Source organism: Ambystoma mexicanum, chromosome 11 (genome assembly GCF_040938575.1).
Source record: "Ambystoma mexicanum isolate Mex_15411 chromosome 11, UKY_AmexF1_1, whole genome shotgun sequence".
Lineage (NCBI taxonomy): Eukaryota > Metazoa > Chordata > Amphibia > Caudata > Ambystomatidae > Ambystoma > Ambystoma mexicanum.
Genome location: NC_090934.1, coordinates 1,486,158,816 through 1,486,183,382, shown reverse-complemented (window position 1 = coordinate 1,486,183,382; position 24,567 = coordinate 1,486,158,816). Strand labels below are relative to the sequence as shown.

At 50.6% G+C, this 24,567-nt stretch overlaps 1 protein-coding gene across 1 annotated transcript in view; it reads right to left on the bottom strand.

The window, feature by feature from the left end:
- The window catches only part of LOC138504629 (aminopeptidase Ey-like), a 288,546-nt gene that overhangs the window by 166,002 nt on the left and 97,977 nt on the right, over nucleotides 1–24,567 (bottom strand). Inside the window, exons 5-7 of the mRNA XM_069625225.1 lie at nucleotides 23,696–23,850; nucleotides 16,713–16,826; nucleotides 2,629–2,772 (exon numbers count right to left, since the gene is read on the bottom strand). Coding sequence (XP_069481326.1) covers nucleotides 2,629–2,772; nucleotides 16,713–16,826; nucleotides 23,696–23,850 — 413 coding nt within the window. The remainder of the gene's footprint in view (nucleotides 1–2,628; nucleotides 2,773–16,712; nucleotides 16,827–23,695; nucleotides 23,851–24,567) is intronic.

The window sequence follows — 24,567 nt, the reverse complement described above, 5'->3', positions numbered from 1 at the left end:
TATTTTCCCCTCCTTCTTCCCCCTCCCTTGCTAATGCCCCCTACCGTTGCGACTGGTTCCTGCTCGCTTGTGCCTAACTGGGGCCAGGGTCTGCTCAACCAGTCGTCCCCCAAACACCTTAACCAGCACTTGCCCTCGGGCACCCTACCCCGACTAGCCTACTGATTCTGGTCCACCCTACCCGCACTAGCCTACTGAGTCTGGTGCACCCTACCCGCACTAGCCTACTGAGTTTGGCCCACCCTACCCACACTAGTTTTCTGAGTCTGGTCCACCCTACCCACACTAGCCTACTGAGTCTGGTGCACCCTACCCGCACTAGCCTACTGAGTCTGGTCCACCCTACCCGCACTAGCCTACTGAGTCTGGTGCACCCTACCCGCACTAGCCTACTGAGTCTGGTGCACCCTAGCCTACTGAGTCTGGTGCACCCTACCCACACTAGCCTACTGAGTCTGGTCCACCCTACCCGCACTAGCCTACTGCATCTGATGCACCCTACCCGCACTAGTCTACTGAGTCTGGTGCACCCTACCCACACTAGCCTACTGAGCCTGGTGCACCCTACCCGCACTAGCCTACTGAGTCTGGTGCACTCTAGCCTACTGAGTCTGGTGCACCCTACCCACACAGGCCTACTGAGTCTGGTCCACCCTACCCGCACTAGCCTACTGAGTCTGGTGCACCCTAGCCTACTGAGTCTGGTGCACCCTACCCGCACTAGCCTACTGAGTCTGGTCCACCCTACCCGCACTAGCCTACTGAGTCGGGTCCACCCGACCCGCACTAGCCTACTGACTCTGGTGCACCCTAGCCTACTGAGTCTGGTGCACCCTACCCACACTAGCCTACTGAGTCTGGTCCACCCTACCCGCACTAGCCTACTGACTCTGGTGCACCCTAGCCTACTGAGTGTGGTCCACCCTACCCGCATTAGCCTACTGAGTCTGGTCCACCCTACCCGCACTAGCCTACTGAGTCTGGTGCACCCTAGCCTACTGAGTCTGGTGCACCCTACCCGCACTAGCCTACAGAGTCTGGTCCACCCTACCCGCACTAGCCTACTGAGTCTGGTGCACCCTACCCGCACTAGCCTACTGAGCCTGGTGCACCCTAGCCTACTGAGTCTGGTGCACTCTACCCACACTAGCCTACTGAGTCTGGTCCACCCTACCCGTACTAGCCTACTGAGTCTGATGCACCCTACCCGCACTAGTCTACTGAGTCTGGTGCACCCTACCCGCACTAGCCTACTGAGCCTGGTGCACCCTACCCGCACTAGCCTACTGAGTCTGGTGCACCCTAGCCTACTGAGTCTGATGCACCCTACCCACACTAGCCTACTGAGTCTGGTCCACCCTAGCCGCACTAGCCTACTGACTCTGGTGCACCCTAGCCTACTGAGTCTGGTCCACCCTACCCGCATTAGCCTACTGAGTCTGGTCCACCCTACCCGCACTAGCCTACTGAGTCTGGTGCACCCTAGCCTACTGAGTCTGGTGCACCCTACCCACACTAGCCTACTGAGTCTGGTCCACCCTACCCGCACTAGCCCACTGAGTCTGGTGCACCCTACCCGCACTAGTCTACTGAGTCTGGTGCACCATACCCGCACTATCCTACTGAGTCTGGTGCACCCTACCTGCACTAGCCTACTGAGTCTGGTGCACCCTAGCCTACTGAGTCTGGTGCACCCTACCCACACTAGCCTACTGAGTCTGGTCCACACTACCCACACTAGCCTACTGAGTCTGGTGCACCCTAGCCTACTGAGTCTTGTGCACCCTACCCGCACTAGCCTACTGAGTCTGGTCCACCCTACCCACACTAGCCTACTGAGTCTGGTGCACCCTACCCGCACTAGCCTACTGAGTCTGGTGCACCCTAGCCTACTGAGTCTGGTGCACCCTACACACACTAGTCTACTGAGTCTGGTGCACCCTACCCACACTAGCCTACTGAGTCTGGTCCACCCTACACACACTAGTCTACTGAGTCTGGTGCACCCTACCCGCACTAGCCTACTGAGTCTGGTGCACCCTAGCCTACTGAGTCTTGTGCACCCTACCCGCACTAGCCTACTGAGTCTGGTCCACCCTACCCCCACTAGCCTACTGAGTCTGGTGCACCCTACCCGCACTAGCCTACTGTGTCTGGTCCACCCTACCCGCACTAGCCTGCTGAGTCTGGTGCACCCTAGCCTACTGAGTCTGGTGCACCCTACAAACACTAGTCTACTGAGTCTGGTGCACCCTACCCACACTAGCCTACTGAGTCTGGTCCACCCTACATACACTAGTCTACTGAGTCTGGTGCACCCTACCCACACTAGCCTACTGAGTCTGGTCCACCCTACCCGCACTAGCCTACTGAGTCTGGTGCACCCTACCCACACTAGTCTCAGAGTAGCCAAAACACTGACGTAAACAATACAACATGGAATGTAGTTCATTCCTTTTCACTTTTGCTTCCATAGAACTTCAATGAGTTGCTTACATTTAATACTGCAACAGCTGGCCAATGAAGGACACATGAACGATGACCAAAGCCCTCAAAAAGGTAACTCAGGAAGTTAGAATGAGACGAGCAAAGCTTTGCAGAATGCGGATGAGTGCAGGCGGAGATTACCTTGCTGTAGGATATGGAATCGAAGAGTTCTCCAATCTCAGCGGGAGTGTTAACCTCTTCCTCCCTGGATGAGAGGGGATGGGAGGAGGCCAGGGCGTCCACTTCCATGACTTTGTAGACGTCATTCAGCACAATCAGGTCCTTCTATACCAGGGCAACACACAAGAAGTTACAAATTATAAGAAGCCGATTGATATATGTATAATCATTCAAGATATAGATTAAACACAAGCCCCTGAGTGAAAAATACAGTCTTCTAACAATTATCTGGGTTTTTATCATATGTAATTTGTCAGGTGGGTCAAAAAGCCATTTCTTTAAAGATGGCATTCCATGCAAACTCTTCCGTCAGCTAATGGATGACATTCCAAGCAAACTCTTCCATCAGCTAATGGATGGCATTCCATTCAAACGCTTCCATCAGCTAATGGATGGCATTCCATGCAAATGCTTCCATCAGCTAATGGATGATATTCCATGCAAACTCTTCCATCAGCTAATGGATGGCATTCCATGCAAACTCTTCCATCAGCTACAGGATGGCATTCCATGCAAACTCCTCCATCAGCTAATTGATGACATTCCATGCAAGCTATTCCATCAGCTAATGGATGGCATTCCATGCAAACTCTTCCATCAGTTAATGGATGACATTCCATGCAAACTCTTCCATCAGGTAATGGATGACATTCCATGCAAACTCTTCCATCAGCTAATGGATGGCATTCCATGCACACTCTTCCATCAGCTAATGGATGACATTCCATGCAAACTCTTCCATCAGCTAAGCGAATGGATGGCATTCCATGCAAACTCTTCCATCAGCTAATGGATGGCATTTCAAGCAAACTCTTCCATCAGCTAATGGATGACATTGCATGTAAACTCCTCCATCAGCTAAGCTAATGGATGGCATTCCATGCAAACTCTTCCATCAGCTAATGGATGGCATTCCAAGCAAACGTTTCCAGGAGACAATGGAGGGTGGAGTGAAGACTATGGGCCTCATTATAACCCAGGCGGTAAGTTCCCTACTTTACCACCATGGTGTAAACTCCGTTTACACCATGGTGGATGGCGGATTTACCACCCCATTCCAAGGTGAGTGGGGCGGTAAATCCCCATTCCCCATTTACCCTTCCCCATTCCCATTTTTGCCCCATAGGGCATAATGGGAGTGGGGAAGGCGCTAATTACGGCACCGTAAATTACGGTGCCGTAATTAGCACCAAGGTGGGTTAGCGCCTTGCATTTTAACGCCTGCTAAAAGCAGGCGTTAAAATGGTAATCAGGCGTTAAGGGTTAACGGCGCCGACGGTGCCGTTAAACCCTTAACGCCTGGGTTGTAATGAGGCCCTATGGGCCTCATTACACGGTAGGCGGTAACCATGGCACAATTAGCGCCATGGTTGCTGCCGGTATTTTACCGTGTCCGCCTTGGTGGATGGCGGAATTACCGCCCTACTCCAAGGTGAGCGGGGGCGGTAATTCCCCATTCACCAAGGCACTTCCCCATTCCCATTTTTGCCCCCATAGGGCTCAATGGGAATGGGGAAGGCACTAATTATGGTACCGCAAATTGCGGTACCGTAATTAGCACCAAGGTCCCTTTGCGGGCCCGTTCCTTAACGGCTGGTAAAACCAGCCGTTAAGGTCGGGTCCTGCAAAGGGACCTCGTAGTAAGGCGGTAAGGGTTTACCGGTACCGGTGCTCTTACCGGTACTGGTAAACCCTCACCGCCTACCGTGTAATGAGGCCATGGGGGTCATTATGACCCTGGCGTTAAGGGTTTAACGGCACCGTAAAAGGTGTCAGCGTCCTTAAACCCTTAACGCCTGATTACGAGGTCCCTTTGTGGGACCCGACCTTAACGGCTGGTTTTACCAGCCGTTAAAGTAGGGTGCCGTAAAGGGACCTCGCTGCTAATTACGGTACCGCAATTTGCGGTACCGTACTTAGCGCCTTCCCCAGTCCTATTGAGCCCTATGGGGTGAAAATGGGAATGGGGGAGGGCCATGGTGAAATGGGGAAATACCGCCCTCCAACCTTGGAATGGGGCGGTATTTCCCCATTCCACGATGGCGGACTCGTTACAACACCGGCACCAACCATGGTGCTAATAGCGCCATGGTTTAGCGCTGGGGTTGTAATGATCTTTTGTGTTACATGACAAGAATGGGCCTCATTACGACCCAGGCGCTAATGGGTTAACAGCGCCGTAAAAGGCTGCGGCGCCGTTAACCTATTAGCGCCTAATTAAGAGGTCCCTTTGCGGGACCCAACCTTAACAGCTGGTGTAGACCAGCCGTTAAAGTAGGGACCCCGCAAAGGGACCTTGGTGCTAATTACAGTGCCGCAATTTGCGGCACCGTACTTAGCACCTTCCCCATTCCCATTGAGCCCTATGGGGCAAAAATGGGAATGGGGAAGGGCCATGGAGGAAGGGGGAATTACCGCCCCACCAACCTCGGAATGGGGTGGTAATTCCCCCTTTCTCTGTGATGTCTACATGACTTTGGGCCTCATTACACAAAAGGCGGTAAGGGTTAACGGTCACCGGTAATGGTACCGGTGACCGTTAACCCTTACCGCCTTACTACGAGGTCCATTTGCGGGTTGGTACTTTAACGCCTGCTTTTTAGCAGGCTTTATAAACCAACCCGCAAAGGGACCAGGGTGCTGATTAGCACCTTCCCCATTCCCATTATGCCATATGGGGCAAAAATGGGAACGGGGAAGGGCAATGGGGGAAGCGGGAATTACCGCCCCGCCAACCTTGGAATAGGGCGGTAATTCCCCTTTCCTCCAAGGCGGTGCCGGTATTTTACCGGCATGAACCATGGTGCTATTAGCACCATGGTCCAACGCCTGGGTCGTAATGAGGGCCACTACAGGCGTTAGTGATGAGCAGTTACAGGGGCCCATGGGTAGGAGGAAATGTTGCTGAGACGGTGTTCATGTTGGCTACTTGCCATACATTCAGCGTCATAGGTTCTCTAAATAGCCATTTTACATGGCATTGTCGACTGTTTTGTAACATTGGCTTTGTTGAGCTAGTTTTGCAGGCGCTGTTGTGTGCTATGCACATGTGATGTGTCCCGCATATTCCACTGAGGTGCTACAGAGCACGGTGGGTGGGGGGGGGGGCACAGCAATGGAAAGTTAGCACATGGGTTTCATGCAGGTCCCTGGCGTCTACCTTTTGGTCGTGCCATTCTGAAGAGCAGTGGGGGTTGTCCTACATTTTAGAAATGTCAGCATATTTTGAATGCCTGTGTTCCACGCTTCTGATGGGCCATTCTGAGGGCTAATGCTTGCTGATCCGTAATTTGGCATGTCAACTTACGTCAACACTGTGTTACCGTTTTCCAACATAACAGTTTGACGGGTAATGCACAGTAACTAACATTTTGGAAACACAACATACTGCCCCACCATCACATTTCTTGGAATTCTTAGTCATACGGAAACTCTTCTGGGGCTTTACTGGAGGTGAGAGCCATATGGTGCCCTCGAGGATGCCTATGTTTGCTGGAAAGGAAACACTTCTAGGGCTTTACTGGAGGAGAGAGCCATATGGTGCCCTCGGAGAATGCCTATGTTTTCTGGAAAGGAAACTCTTCTGGGGCTTTACTGAAGGTGAGAGCCATATGGTGCCCTCGGAGAATGCCTATGTTTTCTGGAAAGGAAACTCTTCTGGGGCTTTACTGGAGGTGAGAGCCATATGATGCCCTCGGAGAATGCCTATGTTTTCTGGAAAGGAAACTCTTCTGGGGCTTTACTGGAGGTGGGAGCCACATGGTGCCCTCTGATGATGTACATGTTTGCTGGAAAGGAAACTCTTCTGGGGCTTTACTGGAGGTGAGAGCCAGGCTTTATTGGAGGTTAGAGTCATATGGTGCCCTCGGAGGATGCCTATGTTTGCTGGAAAGGAAACTCTTCTGGGGCTTTACTGGAGGAGAGAGCCATTTGGTGCCCTTGGAGAATGCCAATGTTTGCTGGAAAGGAAACCCTGCTGGGGCTTTACTGGAGGAGAGAGCCATATGGTGCCCTTGAAGGATGCCTATGTTTGCTGGAAAGGAAACTCTTCTGGGGCTTTACTGAAGGTGAGAGCCATATGGTGCCCTCGGAGAATGCCTATGGTTTCTGGAAAGGAAACTCTTCTGGGGCTTTACTGGAGGTGAGAGCCATATGATGCCCTCGGAGAATGCCTATGTTTTCTGGAAAGGAAATTCTTCTGGGGCTTTACTGGAGGTGAGAGCCACATGGTGCCCTCTGATGATGTACATGTTTGCTGGAAAGGAAACTCTTCTGGGGCTTTACTGGAGGTGAGAGCCAGGCTTTATTGGAGGTTAGAGTCATATGGTGCCCTCGGAGGATGCCTATGTTTGCTGGAAAGGAAACTCTTCTGGGGCTTTACTGGAGGAGAGAGCCATTTGGTGCCCTTGGAGAATGCCAATGTTTGCTGGAAAGGAAACCCTGCTGGGGCTTTACTGGAGGACAGAGCCATATGGTGCCCTTGAAGGATGCCTATGTTTGCTGGAAAGGAAACTCTTCTGGGGCTTTACTGGAGGAGAGAGCCATATGGTGCCCTCGGAGAATGCCTATGTTTTCTGGAAAGGAAACTCTTCTGGGGCTTTACTGGAGGTGAGAGCCATATGGTGCCCTCGGCAGATATATAGTTTTGCTGGAAAGGCAAATCTTCTGGGGCTTTACTGGAGGTGAGAGCCACATGGTGCCCTCTGATGATGTACATGTTTGCTGGAAAGGAAACTCTTCTGGGGCTTTTTTGGAGGTTAGAGCCATATGGTGCCCTCGGAGGATGCCTATGTTTGCTGGAAAGGAAACCCTTCTGGGGCGTTACTGGAGGTGAGAGCCATATGGTGCCCTTGGAGGATGCCTATGTTTTCTGGAAAGGAAACTCTTCTGGGGGTTTACTGGAGGTGAAAGCCATATGGTGCCCTCGGAGGATGCCTATGTTTGCTGGAAAGAAAACTCTTCTGGGACTTTACTGGAGGTGAAAGCCATATGGTGCCCTCGGAGGATGCCTATATGTGCTGGAAAGGAAACTCTTCTGGGGCTTTACTGGAGGTGAAACCCATATGGTGCCCTCAGAGAATGCCTATGTTTTCTGGAAGGGAAACTCTTTTGGGGCTTTACTGGAGGTGAGAGCCATATGGTGCCCTCGGAGAATGCCGATGTTTTCTGGAAAGGAAACTCTTCTGGGGCTTTACTGGAGATGAGAGCCACATGGTGCCCTCGGAGAATGCCTATGTTTGCTGGAAAGGAAACTCTTCGGGGGCTTTACTGGAGATGAGAGCCATATGGTGCCCTCTGAGGATGCCTATGTTTGCTGGAAAGGAAACTCTTCTGGATCTTTACTGGAGGTGAGAGTCATTTGGTGCCCTCTTGAGGATGCCTATATTTGCTGGAAAGGAAACTCTTCTGGGGCGTTACTGGAGGTGAGAGCCATATGGTGCCCTCTTGAGGATGCTTATGTTTGCTGGAAAGGAAACTCTTCTTGGTCTTTACTGGAGGTGAGAGCCACATGGCGCCCTCGGAGGATGCCTATGTTTGCTGGAAAGGAAACTCTTCTGGGGCTTTACTGGAGGTGAGAGCCACATGGTGCCCTCTGATGATGTACATGTTTGCTGGAAAGGAAACTCTTCTGGGGCTCTACTGGAGGTGAGAGCCATATGGTGCCCTGTGAGGATGCCTATGTTTGCTGGAAAGGAAACTCTTCTGGGACTTTACTGGAGGAGAGAGCCATATGGTGCCCTCTGAGGATGCCTGTGTGTGCTGGAAAGGAAACTCTTCTGGGGCTTTACTGGAGGTGAGAGTCATTTGGTGCCCTCTTGAGGATGCCTATATTTGCTGGAAAGGAAACTCTTCTGGGGCGTTACTGGAGGTGAGAGCCATATGGTGCCCTCTTGAGGATGCTTATGTTTGCTGGAAAGGAAACTCTTCTTGGTCTTTACTGGAGGTGAGAGCCACATGGCGCCCTCGGAGGATGCCTATGTTTGCTGGAAAGGAAACTCTTCTGGGGCTTTACTGGAGGTGAGAGCCATATGGTGCCCTCTTGAGGATGCCTATGTTTGCTGGAAAGGAAACTCTTCTGGGGCTTTACTGGAAGAGAGAGACATATGGTGCCCTGGGAGTATTCCTATGTTTGCTGGAAAGGGAACTCTTCTGGGGCTTTACTGGAGGTGAGAGCCATATGGTTCCCTCTGAGGATGCCTATGTTTGCTGAAAAGGAAACTCTTCTTGGTCTTTACTGGAGGTGAGAGCCACATGGTGCCCTCTGAGGATGCCTATGTTTGCTGGAAAGGAAACTCTTCTGGGGCTTTACTGGAGGTGAGAGCCACATGGTGCCCTCTGATGATGTACATGTTTGCTGGAAAGGAAACTCTTCTGGGGCTCTACTGGAGGTGAGAGCCATATGGTGCCCTGTGAGGATGCCTATGTTTGCTGGAAAGGAAACTCTTCTGGGACTATACTGGAGGAGAGAGCCATATGGTGCCCTCTGAGGATGCCTATGTGTGCTGGAAAGGAAACTCTTCTGGGGCTTTACTGGAGGTGAGAGCCATATGGTGCCCTCAGAGAATGCCTATGTTTGCTGGAAAGGAAACTCTTCTGGGGCTTTACTGGAGGTGAGAGCCATATGGTGCCCTCGGAGGATGCCTATGTTTGCTGGAAAGGAAACTCTTCTGGGGCTTTACTGGAGGTGAGAGCCATATGGTGCCCTCGGAGGATGCCTATGTTTGCTGGAAAGGAAACTCTTCTGGGACTTTACTGGAGGAGAGAGCCATATGGTGCCCTCTGAGGATGCCTATGTGTGCTGGAAAGGAAACTCTTTTGGGGCTTTACTGGAGGTGAGAGCCATATGGTGCCCTCTGAGGATGCCTATGTTTGCTGAAAAGGAAACTCTTCTTGGTCTTTACTGGAGGTGAGAGCCACATGGTGCCCTCTGAGGATGCCTATGTTTGCTGGAAAGGAAACTCTTCTGGGTCTTTACTGGAGGTGAGAGCCACATGGTGCCCTCTGATGATGTACATGTTTGCTGGAAAGGAAACTCTTCTGGGGCTTTACTGGAGATGAGAGCCATATGGTGCCCTCTGAGGATGGATATGTTTGCTGGAAAGGAAACTCTTCTTGGTCTTTACTGGAGGTGAGAGCCACATGGTGCTGTCTGATGATGTACATGTTTGCTGGAAAGGAAACTCTTCTGGGGCTTTACTGGAGGTGAGAGCCATATGGTGCCCTGTGAGGATGCCTATGTTTGCTGGAAAGGAAACTCCTCTGGGACTTTACTGGAGGAGAGAGCCATATGGTGCCCTCTGAGGATGCCTATGTGTGCTGGAAAGGAAACTCTTCTGGGGCTTTAATGGATGTGATAGCCATATGGTGCCCTCGGAGAATGCCTATGTTTGCTGGAAAGGAAACTCTTCTGGGGCTTTACTGGAGGTGAGAGCCACATGGTGCCCTCTGATGATGTACATGTTTGCTGGAAAGGAAACTCTTCTGGGGCTTTACTGGAGATGAGAGCCATATGGTGCCCTCTGAGGATGGATATGTTTGCTGGAAAGGAAACTCTTCTGGGGCTTTACTGGAGGTGAGAGCCATATGGTGCCCTCTTGAGGATGCCTATGTTTGCTGGAAAGGAAACTCTTCTGGGGCGTTACTGGAGGTGAGAGCCATATGGTGCCCTCTAGAGGATGCTTATGTTTGCTGGAAAGGAAACTCTTCTGGGTCTTTACTGGAGGTGAGAGCCACATGGTGCCCTCTGATGATGTACATGTTTGCTGGAAAGGAAACTCTTCTGGGGCTTTACTGGAGATGAGAGTCATATGGTGCCCTCTGAGGATGGATATGTTTGCTGGAAAGGAAACTCTTCTTGGTCTTTACTGGAGGTGAGAGCCACATGGTGCCCTCAGAGGATGCCTATGTTTGCTGGAAAGGAAACACTTCTGGGGCTTTACTGGAGGTGATAGCCATATGGTGCCCTCTTGAGGATGCCTATGTTTGCTGGAAAGGAAACTCTTCTGGGGCTTTACTGGAAGAGAGAGCCATATGGTGCCCTGGGAGTATTCCTATGTTTGCTGGAAAGGGAACTCTTCTGGGGCTTTACTGGAGGTGAGAGCCATATGGTGCCCTCTGAGGATGCCTATGTTTGCTGAAAAGGAAACTCTTCTTGGTCTTTACTGGAGGTGAGAGCCACATGGTGCCCTCTGAGGATGCCTACGTTTGCTGGAAAGGAAACTCTTCTGGGGCTTTACTGGAGGTGAGAGCCATATGGTGCCCTCGGCGGATATATAGTTTTGCTGGAAAGGAAACTCTTCTTGTTCTTTACAGGAGGTGAGAGCCACATGGTGCCCTCTGAGGATGCTTATGTATGCTGGAAAGGAAACTCTTCTGGGGCTTTACTGGAGGTGAGAGCCATATGGTGCCTTCGGCGGATATATGGTTTTGCTGGAAAGGAAATTCCTCTGGGGCTTTACTGGAGGTGAGAACCATATGGTGCCCTCAGCGGATATATAGTTTTGCTGGAAAGGAAACTCTTCTGGGGCATTACTGGGGGTGAGAGCTATATGGTGCCCTCTTGAGGATGTACATGTTTGCTGGAAAGGAAACTCTTCTGGGTCTTTACTGGAGGTGAGAGCCATATGGTGCCCTCGGATGATGCCTATGTTTGCTGGAAAGGAAACTCTTCTGGGGATTTACTGGAGGTGAGAGCCATATGATGCCCTCCGAGGATGCTTATGTTTGCTGGAAAGGAAACACTCCTGGGGCTTTACTGGAGCTGAGAGCCATATCGTGCCCTCTGAGGACCTATGTTTGCTAGAAAGGAAACTCTTCTGGGGCTTTACTGCAGATGAGAGCCACATGGTGCCCTCTAAGGATGCTATGCTTTCTGGATAGGAAACTCTTCTGGGGCTTTATTGGAGGTGAGATCCATATGGTGCCCTCAGAAGATGCTTATGTTGCTGGAAAGGAAACTCTCCTGGGGATTTACTGGAGGTGAGAGCCCTATGGTGCCCTCAGAGGATGTACATGTTTGCTAGAAAGGAAACTGTTCTGGGGCTTTACTGGAGGTGAGAGCCATATGGTGCCCTCTGGGGATGCCTATGTTTGCTGGAAAGGAAACTCTTCTTGGTCTTTACTGGAGGTGAGAGCCATATGCTGTCCTTGGAGAATAATTATGTTTTCTGGAAAGAAACTCTTCTGGGACATTACTGGAGGTGGGAGCCATATGGTGCCCTCTTGAGGATGCCTGTGTTTGCTGGATAGGAAACTCTTCTGGGGCTTTACTGGAAGAGAGAGCCATATGGTGCCCTGGGAGGATGCCTATGTTTGCTGGAAAGGGAACTCTTCTGGGGCTTTACCGGAGCTGAGAGCCATATGGTGCCCTCTGAGGATGCCTATGTTTGCTGGAAAGGAAACTCTTCTGGGGCTTTACTGGAGATGAGAGCCACATGGTGCCCTCGGAGAATGCCTATGTTTGTAGGAAAGGAAACTCTTCTGGGGCTTTACTGGAGATGAGAGCCACATGGTGTCCTTGGAGAATAATTATGTTTTCTGGAAAGAAACTCTTCTGGGACATTACTGGAGGTGGGAGCCATATGGTGCCCTCTTGAGGATGCCTGTGTTTGCTGGATAGGAAACTCTTCTGGGGCTTTACTGGAAGAGAGAGCCATATGGTGGCCTGGGAGGATGCCTATGTTTGCTGGAAAGGGAACTCTTCTGGGGCTTTACCGGAGCTGAGAGCCATATGGTGCCCTCTTGAGGATGCCTGTGTTTGCTGGATAGGAAACTCTTCTGGGGCTTTACTGGAAGAGAGAGCCATATGGTGCCCTTGAAGGATGCCTGTGTTTGCTGGAAAGGAAACTCTTCTGGGGCTTTACCGGAGCTGAGAGCCATATGGTGCCCTCTGAGGATGCCTATGTTTGCTGGAAAGGAAACTCTTCTGGGGCTTTACTGGAGATGAGAGCCACATGGTGCCCTCGGAGAATGCCTATGTTTGTAGGAAAGGAAAATCTTCTGTGGCTTTACTGGAGGTGAGAGCCATATGGTGCCCTCTTGAGGATGTACATGTTTGCTGGAAAGGAAACTCTTCTGGGGCTTTACTGCAGGTGAGAGCCATATGGTGCCGATATGTTTGCTGGAAAGGAAACTCTTCTTGGTCTTTACTGGAGGTGAGAGCCACATGGTGCCCTCGGAGGATGCCTATGTTTGCTGGAATGGAAACTCTTCTGGGGCTTTACTGGAGGTGAGAGCCATATGGTGCCCTCTTGAGGATGCCTTTGTTTGCTGGAAAGGAAACTCTTCTGGGGCTTTACTGGAGGTGAGAGCCATATGGTGCCCTCTTGAGGATGCCTATGTTTGCTGGAAAGGAAATTCTTCTGGGGCTTTATGGGAAGAGAGAGCCATATGGTGCCCTGGGAGGATGCCTATGTTTGCTGGAAAGGGAACTCTTCTGTGGCTTTACTGGAGGTGAGGGGCATATGGTGCCCTTAGAGGACGCCTGTGTTTGCTGGAAAGGAAACTCTTCTGGGGCTTTACTGGAGGTGAGAGCCATATGGTGCCCTCTGAGGATGCCTATGTTTGCTGGAAAGGAAACTCTTCTTGGTCTTTACTGGAGGTGAGAGCCACATGGTGCCCTCTGAGGATGCCCATGTTTGCTGGAAAGGAAACTGTTCTGGGGCTTTCCTGGAGGTGAGAGCCATATGGTGCCCTCTTGAGGATGCCTATGTTTGCTGGAAAGGAAACTCTTCTGGGGCTTTACTGGAGGTGAGAGCCATATGGTACCCTCGGCGGATATATTGTTTTGCCGGAAAGGAAACTCTTCTTGGTCTTTACTGGAGGTGAGAGCCACATGGTGCCCTCTGCTGATGCCTACGTTTGCTGGAAAGGATACTCTTCTGGGGCTTTACTGGAGGTGAGAGCCATATGGTGCCCTCGGCAGATAAATAGTTTTGCTGGAAAGGAAACTCTTCTGGGGCTTTACTGGAGGTGAGAGCCATATGGTGCCCTCGGCGGATATATAGTTTTGCTGGAAAGGAAACTCTTCTGGGGCTTTACTGGAGGTGAGAGCCATATGCTGCCCTCTTGTGGATGTACATGTTTGCTGGAAAGTAAACTCTTCTGGGGCTTTACTGGAGGTGAGAGCCATATGGTGCCCTGGGATGATGCCTATGTTTGCTGTAAAGGAAACTCTTGTGCTTTGCTGGAGCTGAGAGCCATATGGTGCCCTCTGAGGATGCCTATGTTTGCTGGAAAGGAAACTCTTCTGGGGCTTTACTGGAGATGAGAGCCACATGGTGCCCTCTGAGGATGCTATGCTTTCTGGAAAGGAAACTCTTCTGGGGCTTTACTGGAGGGGAGAGCCATATGGTGCCCTCTGAGGATGCTGGGCTTTCTGGAAAGGAAACTCTTCTGGGGCTTTACTGGAGGTGAGAGCCATGTGGTGCCCTCGGCAGATAAATAGTTTTGCTGGAAAGGAAACTCTTCTGGGGCTTTACTGGAGGTGAGAGCCATATGGTGCCCTCGGCGGATATATAGTTTTGCTGGAAAGGAAACTCTTCTGGGGCTTTACTGGAGGTGAGAGCCATATGCTGCCCTCTTGTGGATGTACATGTTTGCTGGAAAGTAAACTCTTCTGGGGCTTTACTGGAGGTGAGAGCCATATGGTGCCCTGGGATGATGCCTATGTTTGCTGTAAAGGAAACTCTTGTGCTTTACTGGAGCTGAGAGCCATATGGTGCCCTCTGAGGATGCCCATGTTTGCTGGAAAGGAAACTGTTCTGGGGCTTTCCTGGAGGTGAGAGCCATATGGTGCCCTCTTGAGGATGCCTATGTTTGCTGGAAAGGAAACTCTTCTGGGGCTTTACTGGAGGTGAGAGCCATATGGTACCATCGGCGGATATATTGTTTTGCCGGAAAGGAAACTCTTCTTGGTCTTTACTGGAGGTGAGAGCCACATGGTGCCCTCTGCGGATGCCTACGTTTGCTGGAAAGGATACTCTTCTGGGGCTTTACTGGAGGTGAGAGCCATATGGTGCCCTCGGCAGATAAATAGTTTTGCTGGAAAGGAAACTCTTCTGGGGCTTTACTGGAGGTGAGAGCCATATGGTGCCCTCGGCGGATATATAGTTTTGCTGGAAAGGAAACTCTTCTGGGGCTTTACTGGAGGTGAGAGCCATATGCTGCCCTCTTGTGGATGTACATGTTTGCTGGAAAGTAAACTCTTCTGGGGCTTTACTGGAGGTGAGAGCCATATGGTGCCCTGGGATGATGCCTATGTTTGCTGTAAAGGAAACTCTTGTGCTTTACTGGAGCTGAGAGCCATATGGTGCCCTCTGAGGATGCCTATGTTTGCTGGAAAGGAAACTCTTCTGGGGCTTTACTGGAGATGAGAGCCACATGGTGCCCTCTGAGGATGCTATGCTTTCTGGAAAGGAAACACTTCTGGGGCTTTACTGGAGGGAAGAGCCATATGGTGCCCTCTGAGGATGCTGGGCTTTCTGGAAAGGAAACTCTTCTGGGGCTTTATTGGAGGTGAGAGCCATATGGTGCCCTCGGAGGATGCTTATGTTGCTGGAAAGGAAACTCTTCTGGGGCTTTACTGGAGGCGAGAGCCCTGTGGTGCCCTCTGAGGATGTACATGTTTGCTGGGAAGGAAACACTTCCGGGGCTTTACTGGAGGTGAGAGCCATATGGTGCCCTCTTGAGGATGTACATGTTTGTGAAACTCTTCTGGGGCTTTACTGGAGGTGAGAGACATATGGTGCCCTCTGAGGATGCCTATGTTTGCTGGAAAGTAAACTCTTCTTGGTCTTTACTGGAGGTGAGAGCCATATGGTGCCCTTGGAGAATGCTTATGTTTTCTGGAAAGGAAACTCTTCTGGGGCTTTACTGGAGATGAGAGCCACAGGGTGCCCTCTGAGAATGCCTATGTTTGCTGGAAAGGAAACTCTTCTGGGGCTTTACTGGAGGTGGGAGCCATATGGTGCCCTCTTGAGGATGTACATGTTTGCTGGAAAGGAAACTCTTCTGGGGCTTTACTGGAGGTGAGAGCCATATGGTGCCCTCTGAGGATGCCTATGTTTGCTGGAAAGGAACTCTTCTGGGTCTTTACTGGAGGTGAGAGCCACATGGTGCCCTCTGATGATGTGCATGTTTGCTTTAAAGGAAACTCTTCTGGGGCTTTACTGGAAGTGAGAGCCATATGGTGCCCTCTGGGGATGGATATGTTTGCTGGAAAGGAAACACTCCTGGGGCTTTACTGGAGGTGAGAGCCATATGGTGCCCTCGGATGATGCCTATGTTTGCTGGAAAGGAAACACTCCTGGGGCTTTACTGGAGGTGAGAGCCATATGGTGCCCTCGGATGATGCCTATGTTTGCTGGAAAGGAACTCTTCTGGGTCTTTACTGGAGGAGAGAGCCATATGGTGCCCTCGGAGGATGCCTATGTTTGCTGGAAAGGAAACTCTTCTTGGTCTTTACTGGAGGTGAGAGCCACATGGTGCCCTCGGAGGACGCCTATGTTTGCTGGAATGGAAACTCTTATGGGGCTTTACTGGAGGTGAGAGCCATATGGTGCCCTCTTGAGGATGCCTATGTTTGCTGGAAAGGAAACTCTTCTGGGGCTTTACGGGAAGAGAGAGCCATATGGTGCCCTTGGAGAATGCCTGTTTTCTGGAAAGGAAACCCTTCTGGGGCTTTACTGGTGCGAGAGCCATATGGTGCCCTTTTGAGGATGTACATGTTTGCTGGAAAGGAAACTCTTCTGGGCCTTTACTGGAGGTGAGAGCCATATGGTGCCCTGGGAGGATGCCTATGTTTGCTGGAAAGGAAACTCTTCTGGGGTCTTACTGGGGGAGAGAGCCACATGGTGCCCGCTGAGGATGGATATGTTTGTTTTTTGCTATCTATTATAGAAAGGCAATCTCTTGTTCTTATTTAGAGAGTGTCGTAGCACTCTTTGTCATAGTGTACATACTGTAACATGAACCCACATGGGCTTGGCACCTCTCTTTCGCCCCAGTTGCTCTGGTTGATGCCGTACATTTCATTGGGGACTTACAATGTTCCATGATTTCTCGGCATCGTCGGCCCCCAGATACTCCACGTAGGAGGCGAAGCCCTCGTTCAGCCAAATGTCGTTCCACCACTTCAAGGTCACGAGGTTCCCGAACCACTGAATAGAGACAACACAACCAGTGTCGATTGGAGAAAAGAGAACGAGCTTGCAAATTAAGTTCTGTACACCCCTGAATTCGTTTTGACATTTGGTAACCGTCTGTCTAAGCCTAGCTCTTTGTTAACCAAAGGTTGGTGAAAGCACTTTACAGAGAACAAAACATAAGTGTCAAATGTAAGAAGGCGATTCCCAATGAAATGCGAGGTAATAGTGGAGATTAGTCAATCAGGAAGGAAGAGGGGGGGGGGGGTGGGCAGGAGAAGGCAGGCGCTGCGGCCTAAAACAAGATTCCAGTGGGAAGCGGCCTTGTAGGGAGAGATCAGCTTGGAGGAGAAGGGGGAATTAACTGAACGCGATTAATACTCTTTGTGAACAATGTCATAGTTTTCCAGCGCCCTGAAGGAGCTTCAAGGCAGCCTGCAAAATCCCTTATAAACTATAATAAGGAAAAGGTGTGCACTTTAGTACAAAAATATACCAGCAACAGGCTTCAATGCATTTATTTACCAACCCTTCTGCTAGTGCTGTCTTAAGGGGTACACGCTGATAAGACTTGAGCTGTCTATTTCTTTTTTTTATCTGTGAGGTTTGCTCCCCCCATTAACTGCTTGGAAGATAGACCTTTAGTATTGCCGTCTTGTAGAGTAAGCTTCCTGATCTCTCTTTAACTTCTCAAAAGATGACTTGCAGAACTTAACTCCATTGATACAATAATTACACATTAACTAGAGTTGCTTGGTTGGAGCACGTGTCTTGATCAGCAGCTATGGAAGTTGATCAGACAGACGCCTGCCCGGAAACAGAATGAAATTGACTAGTAACTTCCCAGTGGTCCCTATCTCTTGCCTTCTGTCCGGGTGATTCTATTCCACTGCAGGCTGTATTCAATGTGTGCAATGGCAATGGTAATGTTTATTTAGAAAGCGCCCATACACAAGGCAAGTGTTTCAAAGCGCTCAATGGTGTAAGCTCACGATAGGCCCGCAGAGGCACCTGTTCCTCTGCACAGCTGACCAGGAATAAACTAGCTGAGTGAGGAAGAGTACCTGACCAGAGTACCTGACCAGGAATAAACTAGCTGAGTGAGAAAGAGTACCTGACCAGGAATAAACTAGCTGAGGGAGGAAGAGTGCCTGACCAGGAATAAACTAGCTGAGGGAGGACGAGTACCTGACCAGGAATAAACTAGCTGAGGGAGGAAGAGTACCTGACCAGGAATAAACTAACTGAGGGAGGAAGAGTGCCTGACCAGGAATAAACTAGCTGAGGGAGGAAGAGTGCCTGACCAGGAATAAACTAGCTGAGGGAGGAAGAGTGCCTGACCAGGAATAAACTAGCTGAGGGAGGAAGAGTGCCTGACCAGGAATAACCTAGCTGAGGGAGGAAGAGTGCCTGACCAGGAATAAACTAGCTGAGGGAGGAAGAGTACCTGACCAGGAATAAACTAACTGAGAAGGGAAGAGTACCTGACCAGGAATAAACTAGCTGAGGGAGGAAGAGTGCCTGACCAGGAATAAACTAGCTGAGGGAGGAAGAGTGCCAGACCAGGAATAAACTAGCTGAGGGGGGAAGAGTGCCTGACCAAAAATAAACTAACTGAGTGAGGAAGAGTACCTGACCAGGAATAAACTAGCTGAGTGAGGTAGAGTACCTGACCAGGAATAAACTAGCTGAGTGAGGAAGAGTACCGGACCAGGAATAAACTAGCTGAGGGGGGAAGAGTGCCTGACCAGGAATAAACTAGCTGAGTGAGGAAGAGTACCTGACCAGGAATAAACTAGCTGAGTGAGGAAGAGTGCCTGACCAGGAATAAACTAGCTGAGGGAGGAAGAGTGCCTGACCAGGAATAAACTAGCTGAGGGAGGAAGAGTGCCTGACCAGGAATAAACTAACTGAGTGAGGAAGAGTACCTGACCAGGAATAAACTAGCTGAGTGAGGTAGAGTACCTGACCAGGAATAAACTAGCTGAGTGAGAAGAGTACTGGACCAGGAATAAACTAGCTGAGGGGGGAAGAGTGCCTGACCAGGAATAAACTAGCTGAGGGAGGAAGAGTGCCTGACCAGGAATAAACTAGCTGAGTGAGGAAGAGTGCCTGACCAGGAAAAAACTAGCTGAGTGAGGAAGAGTACTGGACCAGGAATAAACTAGCTGAGGGGGGAAGAGTACCGGACCAGGAATAAACTAGCTGAGGGAGGAAGAGTGCCTGACCAGGAATAAACTAGCTGAGGGAGGAAGAGTGCCTGACCAGGAATAAACTAGCTGAGTGAGGAAGAGTACCTGACCAGGAATAAACTAGCTGAGGGAGGAAGAGTAAATGACCAGGAATAAACTAGCTGAGTGAGGAAGAGTACCTGACCAGGAATAAACTAGCTGAGGGAGGAAGAGTGCCTGACCAGGAATAAACTAGCTGAGGGAGGAAGAGTGCCTGACCAGGAATAAACTAGCTGAGGGAGGAAGAGTGCCTGACCAGGAATAAACTAGCTGAGTGAGGAAGAGTGCCTGACCAGGAATAAACTAGCTGAGGGAGGAAGAGTGCCTGACCAGGAATAAACTAGCTGAGGGAGGAAGAGTGCCTGACCAGGAATAAACTAGCTGAGGGAGGAAGAGTGCCTGACCAGGAATAAACTAGCTGAGGGAGGAAGAGTGCCTGACCAGGAATAAACTAGCTGAGTGAAGAAGAGTACTGGACCAGGAATAAACTAGCTGAGGGGGGAAGAGTACCGGACCAGGAATAAACTAGCTGAGTGAGGTAGAGTGCCTGACAAGGAATAAACTAGCTGAGTGAGGAAGAGTACTCGACCAGGAATAAACTAGCTGAAGGAGGAAGAGTACCGGACCAGGAATACACTAGCTGAGGGGGGAAGAGTACCGGACCAGGAATACACTAGCTGAGGGGGGAAGAGTACCGGACCAGGAATACACTAGCTGAGGGGAGAAGAGTGCCTGACCAGGAATAAACTAGCTCAGGGAGGAAGAGTGCCTGACCAGGAATAAACTAGCTGAGTGAGGAAGAGTACCGGACCAGGAATAAACTAGCTGAAGGGGGAAGAGTACCGGACCAGGAATAAACTAGCTGAGTGAGGAAGAGTGCCTGACCAGGAATAAACTAGCTGAGTGAGGAAGAGTGCCTGACCAGGAATAAACTAGCTGAGTGAGGAAGAGTGCCTGACCAGGAATAAACTAGCTGAGTGAGGAAGAGTGCCTGACCAGGAATACACTAGCTGAGGGGGGAAGAGTGCCTGACCAGGAATAAACTAACTGAGTGAGGAAGAGTACCTGACCAGGAATAAACTAGCTGAGTGAGGAAGAGTACCTGACCAGGAATACACTAGCTGAGGGGGGAAGAGTACCTGACCAGGAATACACTAGTTGAGTGAGGAAGAGTGCCTGACCAGGAATAAACTAGCTGAGTGAGGAAGAGTGCCTGACCAGGAATAAACTAGCTGAGGGAGGAAGAGTGCCTGATCAGGAATAAACTAGCTGAGGGGGGAAGAGTGCCTGACCAGGAATAAACTAGCTGAGGAGGGAAGAGTACCTGACCAGGAATAAACTAGCTGAGGGAGGAAGAGTGCCTGACCAGGAATAAACTAGCTGAGTGAGGAAGAGTGCCTGACCAGGAATAAACTAGCTGAGGGAGGAAGAGTGCCTGACCAGGAATAAACTAGCTGAGTGAGGAAGAGTGCCTGACCAGGAATAAACTAGCTGAGGGGGCAAGAGTGCCTGACCAGGAATAAACTAGCTGAGTGAGGAAGAGTGCCTGACCAGGAATAAACTAGCTGAGTGAGGAAGAGTGCCTGACCAGGAATAAACTAGCTGAGTGAGGAAGAGTGCCTGACCAGGAATACATTAGCTGAGTGAGGAAGAGTACCTGACCAGGAATACACTAGCTGAGGGGGGAAGAGTACTGGACCAGGAATAAACTAGCTGAGTGAGGAAGAGTGCCTGACCAGGAATAAACTAGCTGAGGGGGAAGAGTGCCTGACCAGGAATAAACTAGCTGAGTGAGGAAGAGTGCCTGACCAGGAATAAACTAGCTGAGGGAGGAAGAGTGCCTGACCAGGAATAAACTAGCTGAGTGAGGAAGAGTGCCTGACCAGGAATAAACTAGCTGAGGGGGGAAGAGTGCCTGACCAGGAATAAACTAGCTGAGTGAGGAAGAGTGCCTGACCAGGAATAAACTAGCTGAGTGAGGAAAAGTGCCTGACCAGGAATAAACTAGCTGAGTGAGGAAGAGTGCCTGACCAGGAATAAACTAGCTGAGTGAGGAAAAGTGCCTGACCAGGAATAAACTAGCTGAGTGAGGAAGAGTGCCTGACCAGGAATAAACTAGCTGAGTGAGGAAGAGTGCCTGACCAGGAATAAACTAGCTGAGTGAGGAAGAGTGCCTGACCAGGAATAAACTAGCTGAGTGAGGAAGAGTACCTGACCAGGAATACACTAGCTGAGGGGGGAAGAGTGCCTGACCAGGAATAAACTAGCTGAGTGAGGAAGAGTGCCTGACCAGGAATAAACTAGCTGAGTGAGGAAGAGTGCCTGACCAGGAATACACTATCTGAGGGGGGAAGAGTACCTGACCAGGAATACACTAGCTGAGGGGGGAAGAGTACCTGACCAGGAATACACTAGCTGAGGGGGGAAGAGTACCGGACCAGGAATACACTAGCTGAGGGGGGAAGAGTACCTGACCAGGAACACACTAGCTGAGGGGGGAAGAGTACCGGACCAGGAATACACTAGCTGAGGGGGGAAGAGTACCTGACCAGGAATACACTAGTTGAGTGAGGAAGAGTGCCTGACCAGGAATAAACTAGCTGAGTGAGGAAGAGTGCCTGACCAGGAATAAACTAGCTGAGGGAGGAAGAGTGCCTGATCAGGAATAAACTAGCTGAGGGGGGAAGAGTGCCTGACCAGGAATAAACTAGCTGAGGAGGGAAGAGTACCTGACCAGGAATAAACTAGCTGAGGGAGGAAGAGTGCCTGACCAGGAATAAACTAGCTGAGTGAGGAAGAGTGCCTGACCAGGAATAAACTAGCTGAGGGAGGAAGAGTGCCTGACCAGGAATAAACTAGCTGAGTGAGGAAGAGTGCCTGACCAGGAATAAACTAGCTGAGGGGGGAAGAGTGCCTGACCAGTAATAAACTAGCTGAGTGAGGAAGAGTGCCTGACCAGGAATAAACTAGCTGAGTGAGGAAGAGTGCCTGACCAGGAATAAACTAGCTGAGTGAGGAAGAGTGCCTGACCAGGAATACATTAGCTGAGTGAGGAAGAGTACCTGACCAGGAATACACTAGCTGAGGGGGGAAGAGTACTGGACCAGGAATAAACTAGCTGAGTGAGGAAGAGTGCCTGACCAGGAATAAACTAGCTGAGGGGGGAAGAGTGCCTGACCAGGAATAAACTAGCTGAGTGAGGAAGAGTGCCTGACCAGGAATAAACTAGCTGAGGGGGGAAGAGTGCCTGACCAGGAATAAACTAGCTGAGTGAGGAAGAGTGCCTGACCAGGAATAAACTAGCTGAGGGGGGAAGAGTGCCTGACCAGGAATAAACTAGCTGAGTGAGGAAGAGTGCCTGACCAGGAATAAACTAGCTGAGTGAGGAAAAGTGCCTGACCAGGAATAAACTAGCTGAGTGAGGAAGAGTGCCTGACCAGGAATAAACTAGCTGAGTGAGGAAAAGTGCCTGACCAGGAATAAACTAGCTGAGTGAGGAAGAGTGCCTGACCAGGAATAAACTAGCTGAGTGAGGAAGAGTGCCTGACCAGGAATAAACTAGCTGAGTGAGGAAGAGTGCCTGACCAGGAATAAACTAGCTGAGTGAGGAAGAGTGCCTGACCAGGAATAAACTAGCTGAGTGAGGAAGAGTGCCTGACCAGGAATACACTAGCTGAGGGGGGAAGAGTACCTGACCAGGAATACACTAGCTGAGGGGGGAAGAGTACCTGACCAGGAATACACTAGCTGAGGGGGGAAGAGTACCTGACCAGGAATACACTAGCTGAGGGGGGAAGAGTACCGGACCAGGAATACACTAGCTGAGGGGGGAAGAGTACCTGACCAGGAACACACTAGCTGAGGGGGGAAGAGTGCCTGACCAGGAATAAACTAGCTGAGTGAGGAAGAGTGCCTGACCAGGAACAAACTAGCTGAGTGAGGAAAAGTGCCTGACCAGGAATAAACTAGCTGAGTGAGGAAGAGTGCCTGACCAGGAATAAACTAGCTGAGTGAGGAAGAGTGCCTGACCAGGAATAAACTAGCTGAGTGAGGAAGAGTGCCTGACCAGGAATAAACTAGCTGAGTGAGGAAGAGTGCCTGACCAGGAATAAACTAGCTGAGTGAGGAAGAGTGCCTGACCAGGAATAAACTAGCTGAGTGAGGAAGAGTACCTGACCAGGAATACACTAGCTGAGGGGGGAAGAGTGCCTGACCAGGAATAAACTAGCTGAGTGAGGAAGAGTGCCTGACCAGGAATAAACTAGCTGAGTGAGGAAGAGTGCCTGACCAGGAATACACTAGCTGAGGGGGGAAGAGTACCTGACCAGGAATACACTAGCTGAGGGGGGAAGAGTACCTGACCAGGAATACACTAGCTGAGGGGGGAAGAGTACCTGACCAGGAATACACTAGCTGAGGGGGGAAGAGTACCGGACCAGGAATACACTAGCTGAGGGGGGAAGAGTACCTGACCAGGAACACACTAGCTGAGGGGGGAAGAGTACCGGACCAGGAATACACTAGCTGAGGGGGGACGAGTACCGGACCAGGAATACACTAGCTGAGTGAGGAAGAGTACCGGACCAGGAATACACTAGCTGAGTGAGGAAGAGTACCGGACCAGGAATACACTAGCTGAGGGGGGAAGAGTACCTGGTGGGCCAGCTCATGGGCTACCACTGTGACCACCCGCTCCTTGTTCCCGATGGATGATTCCGAGGGGTCGTACAGCAGTGACGTCTCCCGGTAGGTGATCAGACCCCAGTTCTCCATGGCGCCTGCGCTGAAATCTGGAAGGGCGACCTGGTCTGGAAGACAAATGGATGCACATTTGCAAGGAATGAGTTCATTGGGTTGGCGACTCAGGAGCCAGCGTCAGGTTCTCTGCATACGCTCTGCACCCCAGGGGTGTTGCTAGGTCCGGAAAAGATCCGGGGCAACGCTAATGTCAGGAATGTCAGGACTCAAGGGGCAGCTAGCCTTATGGTTTTAGCCTCTGAGCTTCTATCCGGGGCTACAACCAAAAGACCTGGGGCTAAAGCCCTGTCAGCACCCCCTACCCCCAGCAACACCCCTGAGTGCAAAGATGGGTCATGCAAGCATCCATGCATGCCTTATGTGCATAATGTGATTGCTGAGTACTGCACGAGGATGGGGGAGGGGCGGCTGCAGAGTCCAGTAACTGTGCTGCTATAAGTCTACACACACACCTGCATCTGTGGTGAAAACAGAACACTTGTCAGTGGTGTTCCCAGAAAGTCATTGCTGCTTTGATGTGGGATTTATTAAGATCATTTTGACCAGTAATATCCATTGCAACTTACAAGTAGTTGAATGCCATTTAACTGGAGGGCGCCCGCTCTCTCTCTCAGAAACGTGATTAGGAAATGAGTGGCAAACGGCGCATTTCAAAGTGCAATATTAAAGAAGCACTGACTGCAATGTGTTATGATTTCAATGCTTCGAGACATCGCATGCTAGTCTGTTTTAAGCACCTCAGTATACTGAGCTATAGACATTGGTCA